This window comes from Pelodiscus sinensis, chromosome 2 (genome assembly GCF_049634645.1).
Source record: "Pelodiscus sinensis isolate JC-2024 chromosome 2, ASM4963464v1, whole genome shotgun sequence".
In the NCBI taxonomy this organism is placed as follows: Eukaryota; Metazoa; Chordata; order Testudines; family Trionychidae; genus Pelodiscus; species Pelodiscus sinensis.
The window spans coordinates 211,254,574-211,273,134 of record NC_134712.1 but is presented as its reverse complement, the minus strand read 5'-3'; the positions used below and the strand labels follow the sequence as shown (position 1 = coordinate 211,273,134).

Genomic DNA, 18,561 nt, shown 5'->3' with positions numbered 1-18,561 from the left:
TGATTGTTTTAGACATCATTTTGTCTGTCTTGTTCTTTTTAATCTGTTTGCCTTGCATTTGTCTTCCCTGGGATTAGGTTAGGAATCTGAAGATTCTTTATATAGTAGACACAGGCTGTGGAGTCAAATGGAGCGTATCCATTTTCCGGGCTTTTATTAATATCTGACTTTCAACTACAGTGCATTAGGAAAGTAGCAAACTGAGTCACATGTAATGTCTTTAGGTGCTTTATTGTATAAACGTATGAATGGTTTATTTAATCATGGAGGATTGGCATTGTATGCAACTCCAGGGGAGGAAGGTTGCTACAGCTCTACCAGGAACTAAGAACAGTCAGGAATGAATAAGGTAAATTACTCAGGTTGTAACAACTCCACAGAGGTACCAATCCTTGCCCTGGGTTTCACAGAGACCAACAGACATTGAAAGGGCTTTTAGTTTAAAATGGCTGCATTTAAACTGAATCAGGCTTCTTTCTGATCCAGCAAATAGGATGACTTTCTGTTCAACGGTTCCAATCCTTGTGAAAATTCCTGTTCACAAGCGAAAAGCTTACCAGAGGTCACACATCAATCTCACAGAGCCCTAGCAAGACAAAATCTCTTCTTACTACTGTGATGAGGGTGATATAACAGTCTTATGTAGAATGGACTAGACTCAATAGACATAAAAGGAAATAGTGTATCAGAAACAGATATTATTGAGATGAAAAAAACCCACAAAAGAAATGAGTTCCCAGGTTCTAGGGCTAGTCCAACATTTCCCAACCTGTGGATTGGTTGTTATTTTGTGAGCCCATTTCCCATCTCTTGTATTCCATTGAATTAGATGGGATTATTTACTTGCAGTTGGTTCTTCTCAGATGCCAAGAGGGCCCTGTATGTTGATGTGCCAGTTTCTCTGAGGCCTCAGTTGAAGTGTGTGGGAAATAGCACAGAAGACTGTGGCACATCTAATGAGACCCATTAACAAGTGACTGAATGTGGAGTCAGCCTATGAAGAGGTCCAGAATTCTAATCATGTCCACCCCCAGAACCCTAATAACATCCATCCTCAATCATAAGTCAAAGCAATCCTTTTGCCATACATTTTTCCAACTAAATAATAAAAGAAACAGGAAAATGTACAGCTGATGAAGAAAAAGTTAACTAAGAATGCAGGACAATCTTCCGCACATGATCTCTGATTCAATTCCCTGCTCTACCATAAGCTTCTAGAGTCCATGGGCAAGAAACTCGGAGTACATCTGCACATGAGCATCAAGGCATGACTGAGATAGCAGCGCAGGTGTTTGGGTTTGGGCTAGAACTTGGGCTCTGAAACCCGATGAGAGGGATGGGTCTCGAAGGCTTAGCCTGAATCTAAATGCCTACACTGCTACAAGTATCAGAGGGGTAGCCGTGTTAGTCTGAATCTGCAAAAGTGGCGAGGAGTCCTGTGGCATCTTATAGACTAACTGAAGTGTAGGAGCATAAGCTTTCGTGGGCAAAGACCCACTTCGTCAGATGCATGTAGTGGAAATTTCCAGAGGCAGGTATAAATATGCAGGCCAGAATCAGGCTGGAGATGACTAGGTGAATCCAATCAAGGAGGATGAGGCCCACTTCTAGTAACTGATCTGGAGGTGTGAATTCCAAGAGGGCAGAAGCTGCTTTTGTAGTTAGCAAGCCATTCACAGTCTTTGTTTAATCCAGAGTTGATTGTGTCAAACTTGAAGATGAACTGTAGCTCAGCAGTTTCTCTTTGAAGTCTGGTCCTGAAGTTTTTTTGCTTCAGGATGGCTACCTTGAGATCTGCAATTGTGTGTCCAGGAAGATTGACACACAATTGCAGATCTCAAGGTAGCCATCCTGCAGCAAAAAAACTTCAGGACCAGACTTCAAAGACAAACTGCTGAGCTACAGTTCATCTTCAAGTTTGACACAATCAACTCTGGATTAAACAAAGACTGTGAATGGCTTGCTAACTACAAAAGCAGCTTCTGCTCTCTTGGAATTCACACCTTCAGATCAGCTACTAGAAGTGGGCCTCATCCTCCTTGATTGGATCCACCTCGTCATCTCCAGCCTGATTCTGGCCTGCATATTTATACCTGCCTCTGAAAATTTCCACTACATGCATCTGACGAAGTGGGTCTTTGCCCACGAAAGCTTATGCTCCTACACTTCAGTTAGTCTATAAGGTGCCACAGGACTCCTCGCCGCTTTTACACTGCTACAGTAAGGCCTCTAGCATGAGCCTGTGTCATTGGCCTCTGGCTCTGAGACTTACTGCCATGGATCTTTTTTTTTTTTTTTTGCAGTGTAGACAAATGCTTCGGTCTTCCATCTGTAAAATGGGCTTAATGGCAATTCCCTATCTCACAAGGGTGTTATGAGGATAAAGACATTGGAGAGTATGAAGTGTTCAGATACTTCAGTGATGGGAGCCGTACCAGTACCCTGAGAGACCTGGCACTAGCAGCTCTGAAGCCAGTTTAAGCTTCTGTGCATTGTTGAGATATAAGGAACATCATGTGCTACCATTCTAAATAGTGAGGAATTTTAAAAGCAGATACATTTTGAAACAGTTTTCCTATAGTAATGCATTTGACACATGGAATAGCCAATATCAGAAATTTGCCATTCATGGAGCTCATAAACAATGTCAGCTACATAGTTGGTGTGATTAAAATAAAACAGTACATTCAATACCAGTGCAAGTTCTTATCTCAGGCTATGTCTACACAGCGGGTTTTTTTGGAAAAAGGTATGCAAATTGCGAACTGCTATTTGCATATGTTTTTCAAAAAAAATCGGAAGAAGCTTTCCCAACATTTGGCCCATCTACACAGGGTCAAATGTCGGAAAAACCTCCTCTTTCAGAAAAGCCCTTTTTTCTCATAAAATGAGGAATATAGGGCTTCCGAAAGAGTGTGTCTGCTATTCTGAAATTTTTTTTTGGAAGAGCAGACGCATTCCCTGGACATGTAAACTTCATAGTGTAGTCATAGCTTCAGTCTGCTGGCTGGCTCAGATGTCCTGACAAGGGGGTAAAGGAGTCAGATTCTTTGATTTGCTCTAAATTCCTAGCAGTAGACTTCTTGGTCAATTGAATCCTGGTGAACCATTTGGAAGAGCAAAGAACTGCAGTAATGTGCATAGAAAGACAGCAGCTATAGGTAAATGTTTCAGTCTCTTGTATCATTGAAAGAGGGAAATACAGCATTTCTTAGATTAAATTTAATGCGTGATCCGTGGTTCACTGTGAGGTTCACTGTGTTAAAAAAGAGACCTGAATGTAATAAAACATTATGGATGTTAATGAGGGGCTTGTGGTGTTATAAAGGAAGAGGTGAAAGACTAAATAGCTGATGCTCAGATCATGGAAAAAAACAATTTCAATTCTCTGACATTAAAAGAACCAGCTTTTGGAAACCTATTCAATTGAGAGCTGAAGAACAGCTTGAAAGGGAAGTTAAGCCCTCAGGGTTTCTGTCATCAGCCTTAAAACAAATTTGCATATTTTCTGCATAGAAATAAGATCCCACTCCCTGTTGCCAAACTGCAGAACTGAAAGGATGCAAAAAGCTTTATCTAGTCCTAAGGGCTCCTAGGGGAAACTCTATAATCAGCATTCAAATGTGTGCAACAGATTAGGAAAATGTCTTCAAGTAGGATTGAGGCCATATCATTGCAAGGCCCACAAATCCAACACAGATTTTAAAGGAAGAGTAATACTGATATCATTAAAAAGTCCCAATTATTTTCTCATCAAAATTTGCCCATTCAAAATATCCCATCTTTTATATTGACCAATCTTACCATTCACTGGGCACCCAGAAATTACTGTTGCTTAAGGTAATATTGCTTTGTGCTATTTAGGTGGATTATCGTTGTTCTGGCTGTTTTGTTTTCTTTTTCTCAAACTGAAAACAATGAACAATGCATTTATCTTTATGAATGGAGCCAGGACAGAAGGAGTAATCCAGCTGGCTACCAAAAAATACAGCCATGGGTGCAATTATGCAGCCAGATGGGCCAGAGCTTGTTAGCTAATTGAATCTCTTTCATAGTTATAGTCTCACTTCTGTTTCTGCATACACTGAGCTGATATAGAAAGGATCTGGAGAACACTGCAGGTTCTGGGGAGCCTAAGAAGCTTATGGTGACATGATGTAACCTGCTTATGGTGACGTGATGTTTAACTGGTGCGTCTGAATTACGATTTCAGTCTGAGGAGCATTCACTTGCATGACTTACCACATATAGCTCAGACTGGGCTGAAGCAGATGCTCGTGATTCTTCTCTTTCTGTTATTGCTGTAGATTTGCTGTGTGCTTACACATCTACTGCATATTACATAGATTTCTCTGCCATCCTCCCTAAACAAAAATATCTTCGAGGACAACTTAAGAATTTCAGTTGTGTGTTTAGGGTGCAAATGAAACTTTGCTGGCATGGACTAATTTTACTTGTTTTGACAGGGAAAATTTGTGACGAGAAGAACTGGATAGATTGAAATGTCAGGTCTTTTTTAGCATACAGATTAACAGGAGCAGTGCAGGCACTGGTTTATATGGAGCTGTCATTAGTCTCACTGGAGAATCACCTATTCAAATGTCCCATGTTCTGCATCAGACAATAAACTTCTGTTGCATGTACGGGACAAAAGGATGTAATTAGCTGTTTATACTAGAGTGTGTACTAGTGTTGCTTAAGGAAACTATATGTAAAGTACTACTGTGTAAATACATTCCTATAGATGCCATTGCATGATAGTCCTTAGTGGCTCTGAAGCTGATGTTACAGATGGAGTAAATAAGTCAATGATTTGTGAAGTGACAATATAGTACAATAGTTAGAGCCCGAGTCTGGCAATAGTTGGTCTTTTGCGATTTATTCCTGCTTCATATGATCTTGTACAGTCAAGTTGCCCCTCTGTGCTGCAGGTCATCTATGTGTAAAATAAATTAAAAAAACACTGATTCGGAGAGCACACCTAAATGACTGAACAAGCTGGTGACTTCAAAACACTGAGGGCTTATCTTTTGCTTTGCATAAATCCTCAGAGAGCGAATGAATTTAATCCTGCAAAAAGGGCAAGTTACCACACTAGGGAGAAAATTCACTTTCATTTCCACCACCTGACAAATCCTTGGTACCACATTTGGCTACTCGACAGGACTTGGCACAGGAGGACAATTTAGCCCTTCAGATATGCAAATGGTCACAAGAGTTCCAAGGCTGACATTATTATTTAGAGCCTGATCTTTCACCAAAGTCAGTATGAAGTTTACAGCAAGGTTCGTGGGACAATGATTGGTGTCTAATCCAAAATTTATTGAAATCAGTGGGAGTTTTTTAGGTACTAAAGCATTAATTTAAAGGACTGACAAAAATCAACTGCTTCACAAAGATGATTTCCTAATATGGAAAGTTGTCTAATAATTACACTGCATTTCTAAGTAACAATCAATGCCTGTATAACTGTGCATTTATAATAATCTCAAATAATTTTTGATGCAATCAAGTAACATTTTTCAGTAAATAAAAAAAAATGAACTCTGACCATTTTTCTCAGTTTCCACAACTTTATTTTATTTTTCAGCAGAGACAAAATGTCAGACAAAAGTGATTTAAAAGCTGAGCTTGAGCGCAAAAAGCAACGCTTAGCACAAATAAGAGAGGAGAAGAAACGTAAGGAAGAAGAAAGGAAAAAGAAAGAGGTAAATATGCACAAATTCATTAAATATCAGAAGCCTACAGAAAGGTCCAAGTTTTAACATCCCAATATTATTTACGTAAGGTAAGCATCATAGAGGAAATGATCCTCATAACAACAGCAGCATTAGGTTTAAAATAAAAATGCTTCTGTTCAGCCACAAAAGTTTGAAACATAAATCACCTCCATAATAGAAAATGTTGTCAACAGAGAACAGTTTGGACAACATGGTATGCTTGTATATGTAGAAAGGGAATTCCTCTAGCAGGGGAAGAGCGATTCCATTTTTTTTGAGCCATTAAAACCTAAATACATCATTTGGGTATTTTGTTGTTGTCTTTTTTTTACTCTTAAGACTGGCTTGATTGCTGGCTAGGGTAACAGATTTACGGTGATTATTCTTCACTAAACTAAAACATAATTGCAATTGCATTTTAGTCTCCTAGCATTTCATTTCATTTCTGTTAAAGTTTGATTGACATATTAGTTTATTTGTCCTTGACAATATGCATTAGGTTTTTCATTATGGGATTTGCACTTCTTTTTATTCCGTCACTTAGTGGAATAGAGGTGAGAATTGACAGGCAAAGGATATTAATTTTCATGCAAAGTCAGAGAAGCATTACGTAATTATGTTTCTTTTCCTTCAAATGTCAACACTTACTGTAGTTTAAAGCACCTGTTATCCCTTACTAATAACTGGTTTCTTTTAAAACTGACACCTTAATATCATCCATGTGTTTCACAGAATTACTGTGGAATCTGACGTGATACAAGAAAACAAAATTCCAATTCATGTTGTCCCTTTTAATATTTTTTCCGTTTTATACATTTTTGTGCAGTTACCAATAAACACCCCACAAAGTCAGTCAGGAAGGGGAAAAGAAGAAGAGCCTCCCCATAAAGGTTTTAAACATCATTGTATTCAATATTAATTAACAGCCAGTTAAGAGAGGCATGGGGAAAGGAGGGAGCCAAGCCACTGGATTGTACATCTTCTTGCAGACATCAGGAGGTTTGGAAGCCACACTTCTTGCCTCTCTCTCCCTCTTTCTTCTAATGAGGTTCATGTGTGTGTGTTTTGTAGAGAGGCATTCTACACATACTAGCTCAGATTTTGAGGAGCGATGAAAACTTGCTCCCATTTCTGTTGATCTTTTTTCCTAAGGAAGAAGAACATTTACCCTCATGTTGGCCCTATTCATTTCAGCACTGCTGACAGTGGAAGCTTTCCCTTGATAGTCAATGAGAACAGAAGCATGGCCATATTTATTTAATACTTTCAAGTGAAATATCAGGTATTTTAGCTAAGGGCTCACCTACTCTAGAAACTTGCATTGGCACAGCTACCTGCTGTAGCGATCCTGGTGAAGATAATTTAAGCCAATGGGGAGAAAGTGTTGTTGTTGGCTTAATAACTCCACCCCCATGAGAGGTGGTAGCGATACTAGTGGGAAAAGCTCTCCAGCTGTTTAAGCCAGCGCTTATGTTGCAATAACTATGTCCCTTGGGAGTGGGGAGGGTGTGGATTAGGCACACCCCTGAGCAATGCTGGTATACCAGTCATTCTGTAGTGTAGTGCAGTCCAGGGCTAATTCAGTCTGATTGTCTCAACTTATAACGTCAGCTTTCTTATACAGAATCAAGAGCAAAGGTCTCTCTTAACCTCTCTTAACCTCCCAATGTTCTACAATACAATGGTATCCAACAAGTAACAGGGAAAAGATTTGAATAATAGTTAAAGAAATATTCCATATAAATCTGCACTGTTCTTACAAACATCCCTTTGGCTCAGTCCAATCCCTAACATTTGGAAAGTCCTCTTGTTATAAATTTATTATAAGTGAGCTGACCAAGTGTATCTTCATGGCTGTCATGGTACTCCACAAAAACGAGTAGTCCTGTTGCACCTTAGATTCTAACAAAAACATATATAGTATCATGAACCTTGGTGGGCAAAACCCACTTTTTCAGATGAGCTTGAGTGAAGGATATGATACCATAATATATGGAGATTGTACTCCATAATCACCCAGGAACCGTGGTATATATATGTTTTCCTCCTATTTAATCAAGAAACCTTATTGTATGCTATTCAAGCTAATTGTTTATTATCTTTAATTCAGGCTGATCAACAGCAAAAGAAAGAGCCAGTTCAAGAAGATTCAGATCTAGATCGCAAAAGAAGAGAGACAGAGGCTTTATTACAGAGTATTGGTATATCCCCAGAACCACCTCTAGGTATTTAGATGAGCATGTTGTAAACATGTGGCTATTACACAGTTAATGCATTGTTTTTATTAAAAGCATGCTTTGCTTTTGTGTTATTTGGCTGTACTAGTGAAGTGAACTCTTCTGCTTGGAAACCATTCATATCACTCATGTGTATACACCAGTTCATAGCATTTCCAGCACTTACCATTGCAGACCATCAGCTTTATTTCTGAGAGGGCTTTTCATAAACACAATTCTAAACCATTAATTTAGAATTCTTTGGTTTGTTTGTTTTCTTTGGTTGCTCTCCTATTTATATTCTCTCCTATCTTTTCAACAATACACCCAAAGATATTAATATTATACTTCAATGGTACCAATTACTGGACATAAATACACTTTTATTATTTGTATACTCAAAGAGAGAAAATATCTCTGCGGAAGGTTCTCTTATTATTTCAAATGATTTTAAACAAGCATAACTGAAGAGAATTAAAACTGAAAATATTCAAATATTAACAGACACACTGTCAAACCAATATTTTACATTGTTTTGTATAGTTTGTTACTTTCATTGCTTTTCTGTTTTTGACTCTTTAGTTCTTAAAACATAGACTCCCCACCTTAAATAAATATGGGATGATTTTATAATATGGATTTCATTAGCAAGTCTATTTATGTTAACATATCTTGCAGGCAATGCTTTATTCAGAGTGCTGCTTGTTATGTGTTTCCAAATGTGAAAAATTAGTTTGCCTGTTTTTCATTTGTTTCTCTCTCCCTCTCATTCAAACATGTCTTAAGTATTCTGGATGAAATCACATCCCCATTCAAATCAATGGGGAGGAGTCTTCCTGTTCACTTCAAAGGGGCCAGAATTCTACCCCCCCGGGATACTGTTGCCTGCAGTAGTTAGGGACTTGCGAAAAGCTCAACAAAGCATGAACTTTCATGGGTAAAACCCACTTTATCAGATATATTGGAGAGGAAAATGATTTCTTAGTGACATCTTAGTCCTCACCCTCAAAGTAAACCTGCACAATATCTTCAAAAGATATTTTTATTGCCCATTACAACAAGGTGAAATGCACGTTGCTGCCTGCTAACATTTGATTTTCCTACAAAAGCAAAGAGCAGTCTCATATAAACCTCAAACTTTAAACTTCTTGTATTTAACAATCTGGCCCACCTAGTATTTAACTTGAACAACCTAGTTTCTGTCCCTAGACCGAAGAAAAGCTTTGTGAAACCTGAAAGCTTGTTCTCTCCACCAACAGAAGTTGGCCCAATAAAAGATCTTTCCTTGCCTTCACTCAGAAGACATTAACAATTACAATGATATGGCCTTTGGCTTTGCATACAATATCCAGCTCCTCCTGGGGTTACCTAAAACTGAAGTTACATCTGCTCTTGGAGCTAGAGATGCCATTCCCAGCTTGGGCGTACATGCACTGGCTCTCATCAGTCTAGAGCAGAGCTACTCAACTTTGGAAGCGCTGGGGGCCACAATGATATTCACAGCACATGCCAAGAGCCATAGCTAAAGTGTGGTTGCATAAACATGCAAATATATATGCAAATAGCTTCTTTCATACTGATGGGCATGAATACAAAGATTAAGGCAAGACTACACAACACACAGGTCCCATTTAAGTCAGTTCTGCTTATCAGTATCTGCTTATTAATAGAATGCAATATTTACCTGATTTCCACCCAAATGACAGCACTTTTAATGAGCAATGACAGTCCAGGAATTTAGCAACTACTACTAAAATGCATATCAACAGAAGACCATTATATTGACTCGCCATTGTGGAGTGTGTTCCCAGTGGAAGCCATGTTCAAAGGATCCCACATGCAACCAGCGTGTTGAGCCCTGCGTGAACCCAAATCTCACTGTGGACTGCAAACAAACGGGCCATGGGCCGCATGCAGCCCTGGTCTAGAATGTTATGAACAGTACCATAAGTGGGATAGTACGAGCAATGGTGATCAGTGACATGGGGCTAGCCATGACACATACAAAGCTGCTAGAATCACATGTGTATGTACTTGGCATGGCTAGCCTTTGCCATCTTTTCTTGCTACCTGTACTGTCCTGGCTACTGTACTATTTTTAGCATGCTAGCTTGATGAGAGATAGCCCAATTATGTCTGGGTGAGCTGGAAATCACACCCCTAGCTCCATAGTGTCAACATGCCCAAAGATGCAAAACCACGGCATGCCTGTACCTGCCAAAGGGCTGTCATGAAAATGAATTAACTTATCATACTCTAGTCATTTCTCTGACAATCTCTAGTGAGAATAGGTGTGAAATATTTGACCAAATGGAAAATCCAAGACTCTTGACAGGTCTGTCATTATATATTATAGGGTATAACAAAATAGTTAAAAGTGTTGCTCTGTTAAATGTAAAAGGAAAATGCACATGATTTAAACCAAATGGACATCTTTACTGTGCATTAAAAACCCTCTGTCTTCTTCCATGTTGCTGCTTTCAAGGATACTTACATTAAATCTGGAGTGGGGAGATCTTTCTTTCTTTCTTTCTTTCTTTCTTTCTTTCTTTCTTTCTTTCTTTCTTTCTTTCTTTCTTTCTTTCTTTCTTTCTTTCTTTCTTTCTTTCTTTCTTTCTTTCTTTCTTTCTTCAAGGACAATTTGAAAAAAAACCACCATATTTTTTAGTTACTATATTTATTGTTTCTACACTTAAGAGCTTTAATTCAGATAGCTCCTGAGCTATGGATTTGTTCCTTTCCTACTTAGTAAGACAAACCTGTCTGCATATATATACATGAAATATACTAGCCCCTGTAAGTAAAGGAAACTGCCTAAAGGCCTGAGTAAATGCCCACTGAAGTCCATGAGAGTCTTTCACTGACTTCAGTGAATGTTAAGTTGGAATCAGGCCCCCAAACAGAAACAGTAAAGCTGCTCAACTGAAATTACATAAAAGCCCAACCGTAGCAACGCATGTACGTTCTCATTGCTTTTGGAAGAGGCTTTCTAGCCTGGTTGGATTTCCCTATTCTGTTTTTACTTTGGGTCTAATTTACATAAAGAAATTGTAGGTCACATTCAATATATTTTAATTTCATTTCAAATGTAATTGCTTTATTGCCTCTTGCCATTTGATTTAGCAGAAGAGCTCACTTAGATTTCTGACAAATAAACAAAAAGATTTGATGTTTTTAAATCTTCTACTGTTCAAATTTAAAATTAGCAAAAGAAACAGCAGCGTTGCTTTATTTCCACAGTACTCCCTACATCCATTATATATAGAATCACGATTGGCTTTCAGATTCATCTAACGTCATTAAAATTTTAAAATCTCCAAAAATATTTAAAAATTCACTTGACTCTCTTCCTTTTCTTTTTCTTTCCTTTCCTTGTTTGCTTTTATCATTTCAAACTCTCCTAATCATTTATCCACGATCATTTGGTTCATTGGTTTTGATTTGTCTGACACTGCTCTTCATCAGTGCAGTCGCTGCATGTTTTAACATGGGATACCTGTTATTTTCATTATTTAGTCCCAACCCCTATGTCTCCCTCTTCGAAATCAGTGAGCACCCCCAGTGAAGCTGGCAGCCAGGATTCAGGAGATCTGGGACCCATAGGAAGGTAAGAAAGGTATTAGATAATGTTCAATGGAAGTATTGTTTTCTCACCATTATTTTTTATTTATTTAAACAAAAACATTGTAGATCCATTTGTTTCTGCATTCTTCACTATGTGTTATTCAATAAGGCTGATGTCAGGTATGGAGTAAGTTACAGACATCAGAAACTAATACAAGAAGCAGAAATTGTGTGTGTGTTTGTAGTGTGTGTATTTAAAACCATCCCTATAATTCTGCCTGCTCAGAATGGAAACATGGTGAGCACCAAGGACCTAGAAAGTCCTTTAGACCTCTATCCTTGCATGTCCCCTTGAAGTCCTATTGGCAACACCATTCCATGTAACACTTGTCTACCTTAGGCTTTGCACACAGTGCATGATAGTAAAAGTACGCATGTACCTGAGGGATGGGGAATAGCTTATTTAGAAATGCCTGGGAAATGTAAGAACATTTTACTAATATTCTTCTCTGCAAAACCATAGCTGGAATGGGAGGAAAGTGTAAAACGGATGGCTATGCAGAGCTGCTGATGGGGGACGGGAAGGGGGATAAAGAGGGCAATGGCCCTGGAGCCCAACAGTAGAGAAGGGCCTGGAGCTTCCTGGGTTGCATAGTAATTTATGTTGCCAGCAGGGGGTCCTGATGCATGTTATCAGTTAAGACCATGTGACCATCTGCAAGTTGATCTCTCTGGGGGGTTATTTGTGATTGTGCATCTTACCTGGATACATCTTGGCTACGTCTACACTGGCCCCTTTTCCGGAAGGGGCATGTAAATTTCACCAGTCGTCGTAGGGAAATCCGCGGGGGATTCGAAGTAGGAATAAGACCCTCCGGAAAAGGGCACTTTTTCTGGAGGATCGGGGCCAGTGTAGACGCTCTTTTCCGGCTTTTTTAAAAGCCGGAAAAAAGCGGCGGACATTTTTATTTAAATGCCGCGGGGGATATTTAAATCCCCCGCGGATTTCCCTACGACGACTGGTGAAATTTACATGCCCCTTCCGGAAAGGGGGCCAGTGTAGACGTAGCCCTTGTGTATAACTATTAGAATCCTTTTGGACTGCATTTGGGGCTTCCCTTCCGACATGGAGGAATGGCCAGAGTGGTACCACATTCTATACTCAGTATATGGTGAAAGGCTTAGTTGCCTTGGATATACAAAGAGAAACTGCTATCTCTTCCAACTCCCTCTTCTCCTGTGGTCTGTTCTAGCTTCTTATTCCACAGTTATTTTGCTGCCCGTACTTGCTGTGTGCCTCATTACTCCTTTGCTCAAAATGAAAGCAATGGTATCAGGAAATATTGCACTTATGGCCACACTCTTATATTGCTGTAGCTATCTCAGTCATTATCTACATATGGCTACTTCCTCCTTTAATCTGGTATTCCATAATAGCACTGAAATCTGGGTGAATTATTTCCCACTGTTTAATCTGTAGTTCCATAGTATTTTCTGTAGCCACAGCCACTGATTCTCCTACTTTGGTGCCTAACTGAACGAAGGAATTGCACTGGATTTTTTTAACAAAGGCTCCTATTTGAGCAAATCAACAGTGCTATTCCAAAGAGGAAGGAGTCTGTCCATATCTGAAACAATCTGAACCCAGTGAGGTCAATTTGACCTCACTTCTAGATCAGGTCTTATTCAGATACGTTGTAAATATTTATGAGCTATGTTAAGAGTGAATCTGCAAAACAGCAGTAAGGTAGTGGTGCAGTACAATGGACAGTTAAATTATCAGAAAGGAATTTTATCCAAATGACCATTATTAAGTTCTTACATTATTTTGTTCTTACATTTTTTTCAAGAAGTGAGTTGCAGAGTATAGTACATGATGCATTATTGGGTACAGGATTGCTGTGATTCTAGAACCGTGGAAAGGATTCTAGGAGGGTTGCAATTGACCTTGAGAGGTCATAATTCTAGTTCACCTTGCTGTACTAAAGAAGGACCAAGTATACCTGCACCATTTCTGATAGGTATTTATCTAACCTACTCTTAAAAATCTCACAGAGACGGGGATTCCCCTATTTCCCATAATAGCCTATTCTAGTTCTAAAATATCCTTAGAGTTGGAAAGTTTTTTAATAGTAACTAACTGAAATATCTCTTGCTGCACATTAACTTGTTTATTGTGTGTCCTACCTTCAATGGACATAGAGAACAACTAATCACCATCCTCTTTAACTAAAGATTATTATTGGCTCTCCTTTCAGTCTAAAGACTAAACATCCCAGTATTTTTAAACCTTTCCTCAGAGTTGAGGATTTCTAAACCTTTTATTATTTTTTTGCTTTCCTCTGGATTGTCTTGAGTTTTTCCACATTGGTCCCCAAAATAGGACACTGTTCTACTGAGGCCTCACCAGTGTGAAACAGACAGAACAATTATCTCTCGTGTCTTACATAAGAACATAAGAATGGCGATAAAGGGTCAGACCCCCCATCTAGTCCAGTATTCTGTCTGCTGACAGTGGCCAATGCCATATGCCTCAGAGAGAGTGAACAGGACAAATAATCATCAAGTGATCCCTCTCCTGTCACCCATTTCCAGCCTCTGAAAGAGGCTAGGGACACCATTTCTACCGATCCTGGCTAATAAATATTGATGGACCTAACCTCCATGAATGTATTTAGCTCTTTTTGAACCCTGTTTTGAACATGTCATGCTGCTATTAAAACAGAATATTAGGTTTATTTTTCTTAACTGCATCACATGTTCTCTTTTAATACTGTGTGGTTCCTCTGTGAGTTACTGGACTTGCATGCAAGGGGAAAACCCACAGCTATTTGTATCTTTGAGTTGCAATAGCTCCTTTCTGTCTGATTGTTTGCATAATTTTCTGCCCATTGTAACATCACAGAGCAGTTACTGTGAGCACTAGATTGTGTTTTATGGAATATGGTAGTGATTTTCTAACAGGTCTAGACTTTTTTCTTCTGTGTCCCTCTGAATTGCCATGTTTTCTTATTTATCTACACTGGTCCAATGAACCATTAAAGCCCTCCCCCCATTGTGATATTTCACCATCTGTTGTCTAAAAATGATTCATGCTGTAACTGCTATAATTCCATTTTCCTCCTAATATTGGTTTGCTTTTGAATACAGTTCCTCCATCGTCACGTTAACTGCTGAGATGGCATAGGTGGATGGGACAGATCCATAGCTAATGCATTCAGCTGCCTGCTGAGTTATAGAGTGAAGCCGAAGAAGACATTTTTCCAAATACTTCTGTAATAATTCTTTTGTAGCTTTTTTTCCCCATTTATCTGATCAGCAATTATGTCAGAAAAGGGTGTTAAATGATGTCAGATATTCTTAGCCCCCAAGATTAAGTAAGGTTTTTTTTGGCTGATCTCTCCCTGGCCTAGTGGCTGTAGCTTTCTCATCCACTAAGCTCCAGTGCTGTATTCTTTTTGTGCACTTTGCATGAAACCACTGTAGCTTGCAGTCTTGGTGACTCAGCTTTATTTGCAATGCTTTATTTTTAATCAGTTAGTTCCCTATCTAGGAAAGTGGCAGAGCACAATTGGACTAGTTAAACAGAGTATTAGGATGCCAGGCTTTTTTATTGGGGATGTTTCACTGTAGCTAGATGTTAATCAAAAACAAAAGGAAGAGGGTAGATCCCAATCTGTTTTAGTAATGTTTAAGTATTAGGAGAATGTTTTATTTTGATGAACAGATGTGATTTATGGCAGTCCTGTCTCATATCTCCTCTTTGAGTACAGCAAAGGTCTTTCAAAAGAAAGTGATACAACAAAATTCTTTAAGATCTTCTAAAGCAAATCAGTTGCCCTATTATTAAGTTAATATATCTGACAGGTTTTGCACAGTGATGTTGTTGTGCTATTGCTCGGGTTTCAAGTTGCCAACATTTAATTGTATTACTAGTTTCACAAATGATAGGGTCTTCTTAAAGTGTTACTATAAAAAGCAGATGTGTTGTTATTGCCTAGAAACAAAGGTAACAGTTTTTATTGACAGCAGATTTTTCTTGATGGTATAAATTTTTTTAAATCACTTTTAAAGAGTTGCTTTACGATATGTCTATACTACAGGATAAGGTCAAATTAAGATATACAACTTCAAAGCTGAAGTCAAAGTACCTTAACTTGACTTTTGGCATGATCCACACTGAAGGAAGTCAAAGGGAGAACATTCTCCCTTCAACTTCCCTTACTTCTCATGGAAGCAGGACTACCAGCATCAACCAGAGTGCCCTCTCAGTTCAAATTAGCATGTCTTCACTAAACCCGTTAATTCTAACCCTGGAAGACCGACAGTGGCAGCTTCAATCTTCTTTGTAGTGTAAAAATATCGGTAGTTATTAATTTGCACACAGTTAAGCTTGCTGAGCCAATAAGGAGTACATTTAAAAAGATATCCAGATCACAGTGAAAACTTAGGATCCATTGAAAGGAAAATAAATTGGTCATAAGAATTTGGGAATGGGTTATATCTCTCCTTCTTCCTTCCACAAAACCAATTTTTCCTGCCATTAACATCTGCATTTCCACATCAAAAGCTATGCATGGGACACATCCAGCCCACTTAATTAGCTTCATTAACGTAGGTCCTACAATTGACAAGTACTTCTTTTCAGTTATTTCCACTCCAATTCATCTGATGAAGTGGGTTTTGCCCACAAAAGCTCATGAATCTATATACTTTGGTTCTTCGCTAACCTGCCACAGGACCACTCATTTTTAAAGATACAGACTAACATGACTACCCCTCTGAGATCCTTCCACGTAGGTCATTAAAAGAAGTGTATCTGTTTTCTGACATTCAAATTTCAGAAATCAAATTGCACACTCCTCAGGTCTGGAGGGATGATCATTAAATGTAGGATCTAAATGACAGAGAAATGCAGTATGAGGCTCATTTAGGTATACTAGGTGCTGTAGGTGAAAAACAATTTCTTTATTAGAATAAAATCTATCACATTCTTCACTGGACAAAAGTAATTAAGAATTGGTGAGTGCAATTGTATGCATGTATGCATACTGTTTTTACCATATATGTTTGTATTATTATATGAAATTGACATAAGCTGAATAAAGAAATACAGTCTCTCCCTATCACTATACAATAATTCTGAAAGTATGTGGCAATGTAGTTCTAAAACCAAAAGGAATTTCTCACTGTAAATTAGAAGTGAAATTTTGTAATATAGCATTTGGGAAATTTATAAACTAGTTATCATACTCAGTCACATTTTCTATAATTGACATAAAGAAGATTAACATTTCATGACAAGAGAGTAACCCACATCATATATTACATATCCTCCCACCATGTTACCATGACATTGTCATCAGAACCTCTTGTCATAAGGGGCTAAGCATCTCGTTCTGTTCACTGTAATGGGCTAGATTATGCTTAAGGTGCTGCATTGTAGTTAGTGTCACAGGAAGAATTCCAGCTTACTCAGCTGCCTCTCTCAGAGTTCTGGGGTCACTGTGATATCCTTTAAAAGTATGCAATATGAAATGTCTGACCTATTTCCTCTACCCGGCTTGGCCATATGACAGCCAAGCCTTAGGCTCCCCTTCATCCAATTCAGCTAAGGCTCATGCTGACATTAGCTTCACATAATGCCTGAACTGCCTAGTTACATTATTATGGCTGGATCCTCTATAGGCACATAAGAGGACTGGGGAGGCAGGGGGAGGGGAGGAGAGGGGAAGGTTTCTTGTAATCTTTCCCTCCTTTGGCACCTGACCAGGGACACACAATCTGATCCTCTGTCTTCAAAGCATATACATATATAAAATGTGTATAAAGCCATAAAGTGCCAAAGACTCTCTATGCCAACATTTTGGAATCCTATAAATATAAGAAGACACCTTAGGGACAATATAAGGCAGTTGCTTTTAAGTCTCTGTATATCTGACCTAGAAAGTGAGGCATATTTTTCAATGCCTGCCAGTTATAAAGTCAGGATGGTCTATATTAATTAGAATCAGTTGCCGGTCTTTAATGTGTGAGCCTGTGTTATCATTAAGGGCTTTCATATATGCAGTTCTGTCCCCTGGATCTTTAATTATTTTTCTCATTAGCAAGCTTCTCTGTGCTGTAAATTGGAGAAGGTGGGGAGGCTGCCATTTGCAAAGGAATGCTTTATAAAATGTATTAGAGCTCCAGCTGCATTCAGTAAGCTCATCTACACTCATTATACTGTTAAACTTCAGTTTAGCAAGAAAAAAAACAGACATTTTCTGAGTAACATATCTATAGCTAAGGCTATGTCTAAACTACATCCCTCTTTCAAAAGAGGGATGTCAATTAGATAGATCAAAATTGCAAATGAAGCCGGAAATTGCTATTTGAATTTCCCGCACTTCATTGCATAATGGTGTCTGCGTGTTCTTTCGAAAACGGATCTTTCGAAAGTGAAACTGCCATCTAGACATGGTTCTTTAAAAAAAAACACCCTTTTTTGAAAGATCCTATACGCCTCATTTTTGAATTTCCTGCGCTTCATTTGCATAATGGCATCCGTGCATTCTTTTGAAAATTGGTATTCTGAAAGTGAAACCGGCATCTAGACGTGGTTCTTTCAGAAAGTACAGGATCTTTCGAAAAAGGGTGGTTTTTTTCCTGAAAGAACTGCATCTAGACAGTGATTTCACTTTTGAAATACCCGTTTTCAAAAGAATGTGTCCATTATGCAAATGAAGCATGAGAAATTCAAATCCCGGATTTATTTGCAATTTCGATCTAATTTACACCCATCTTTTGAAACAGGAATGTAGTTTAGACATGCCCTAGAGTGTCTGTCTGTGAGTCCATCTGTCTGTGATTCTGTTTATTCAAGGACTCCTCTTAAACAGTAAGAGCTAGGACCATCAAATTTGGTATGCGGCTTCCTCTTACTCTAACTTAAGCCAAGGTCAGGGTTTGCTTGTGTTCAGAAAATGGGAAGTTCTGGGAATGGGACTGTTTTCCAGTGAAGTACTGAAATGGGTTATCTAGGGAGGTGATGGAATCTTCATTTCTAGAGGTTTTTCAGT

At 38.6% G+C, this 18,561-nt stretch overlaps 1 protein-coding gene across 4 annotated transcripts in view; it reads left to right on the top strand.

Moving 5' to 3' along the window:
- The window catches only part of DYNC1I1 (dynein cytoplasmic 1 intermediate chain 1), a 288,063-nt gene that overhangs the window by 17,463 nt on the left and 252,039 nt on the right, over nt 1–18,561 (top strand). For 2 of the 4 annotated variants that reach the window (XM_006114493.3, XM_075922334.1), the window contains 3 exons: nt 5,591–5,708; nt 7,831–7,945; nt 11,453–11,543. In XM_006114493.3, coding sequence (XP_006114555.1) covers nt 5,601–5,708; nt 7,831–7,945; nt 11,453–11,543 — 314 coding nt within the window. In that variant the 5' untranslated portion in view covers nt 5,591–5,600. The remainder of the gene's footprint in view (nt 1–5,590; nt 5,709–7,830; nt 7,946–11,452; nt 11,544–18,561) is intronic. The other 2 variants (XM_006114494.3, XM_075922335.1) reach the window with 2 other exon arrangements.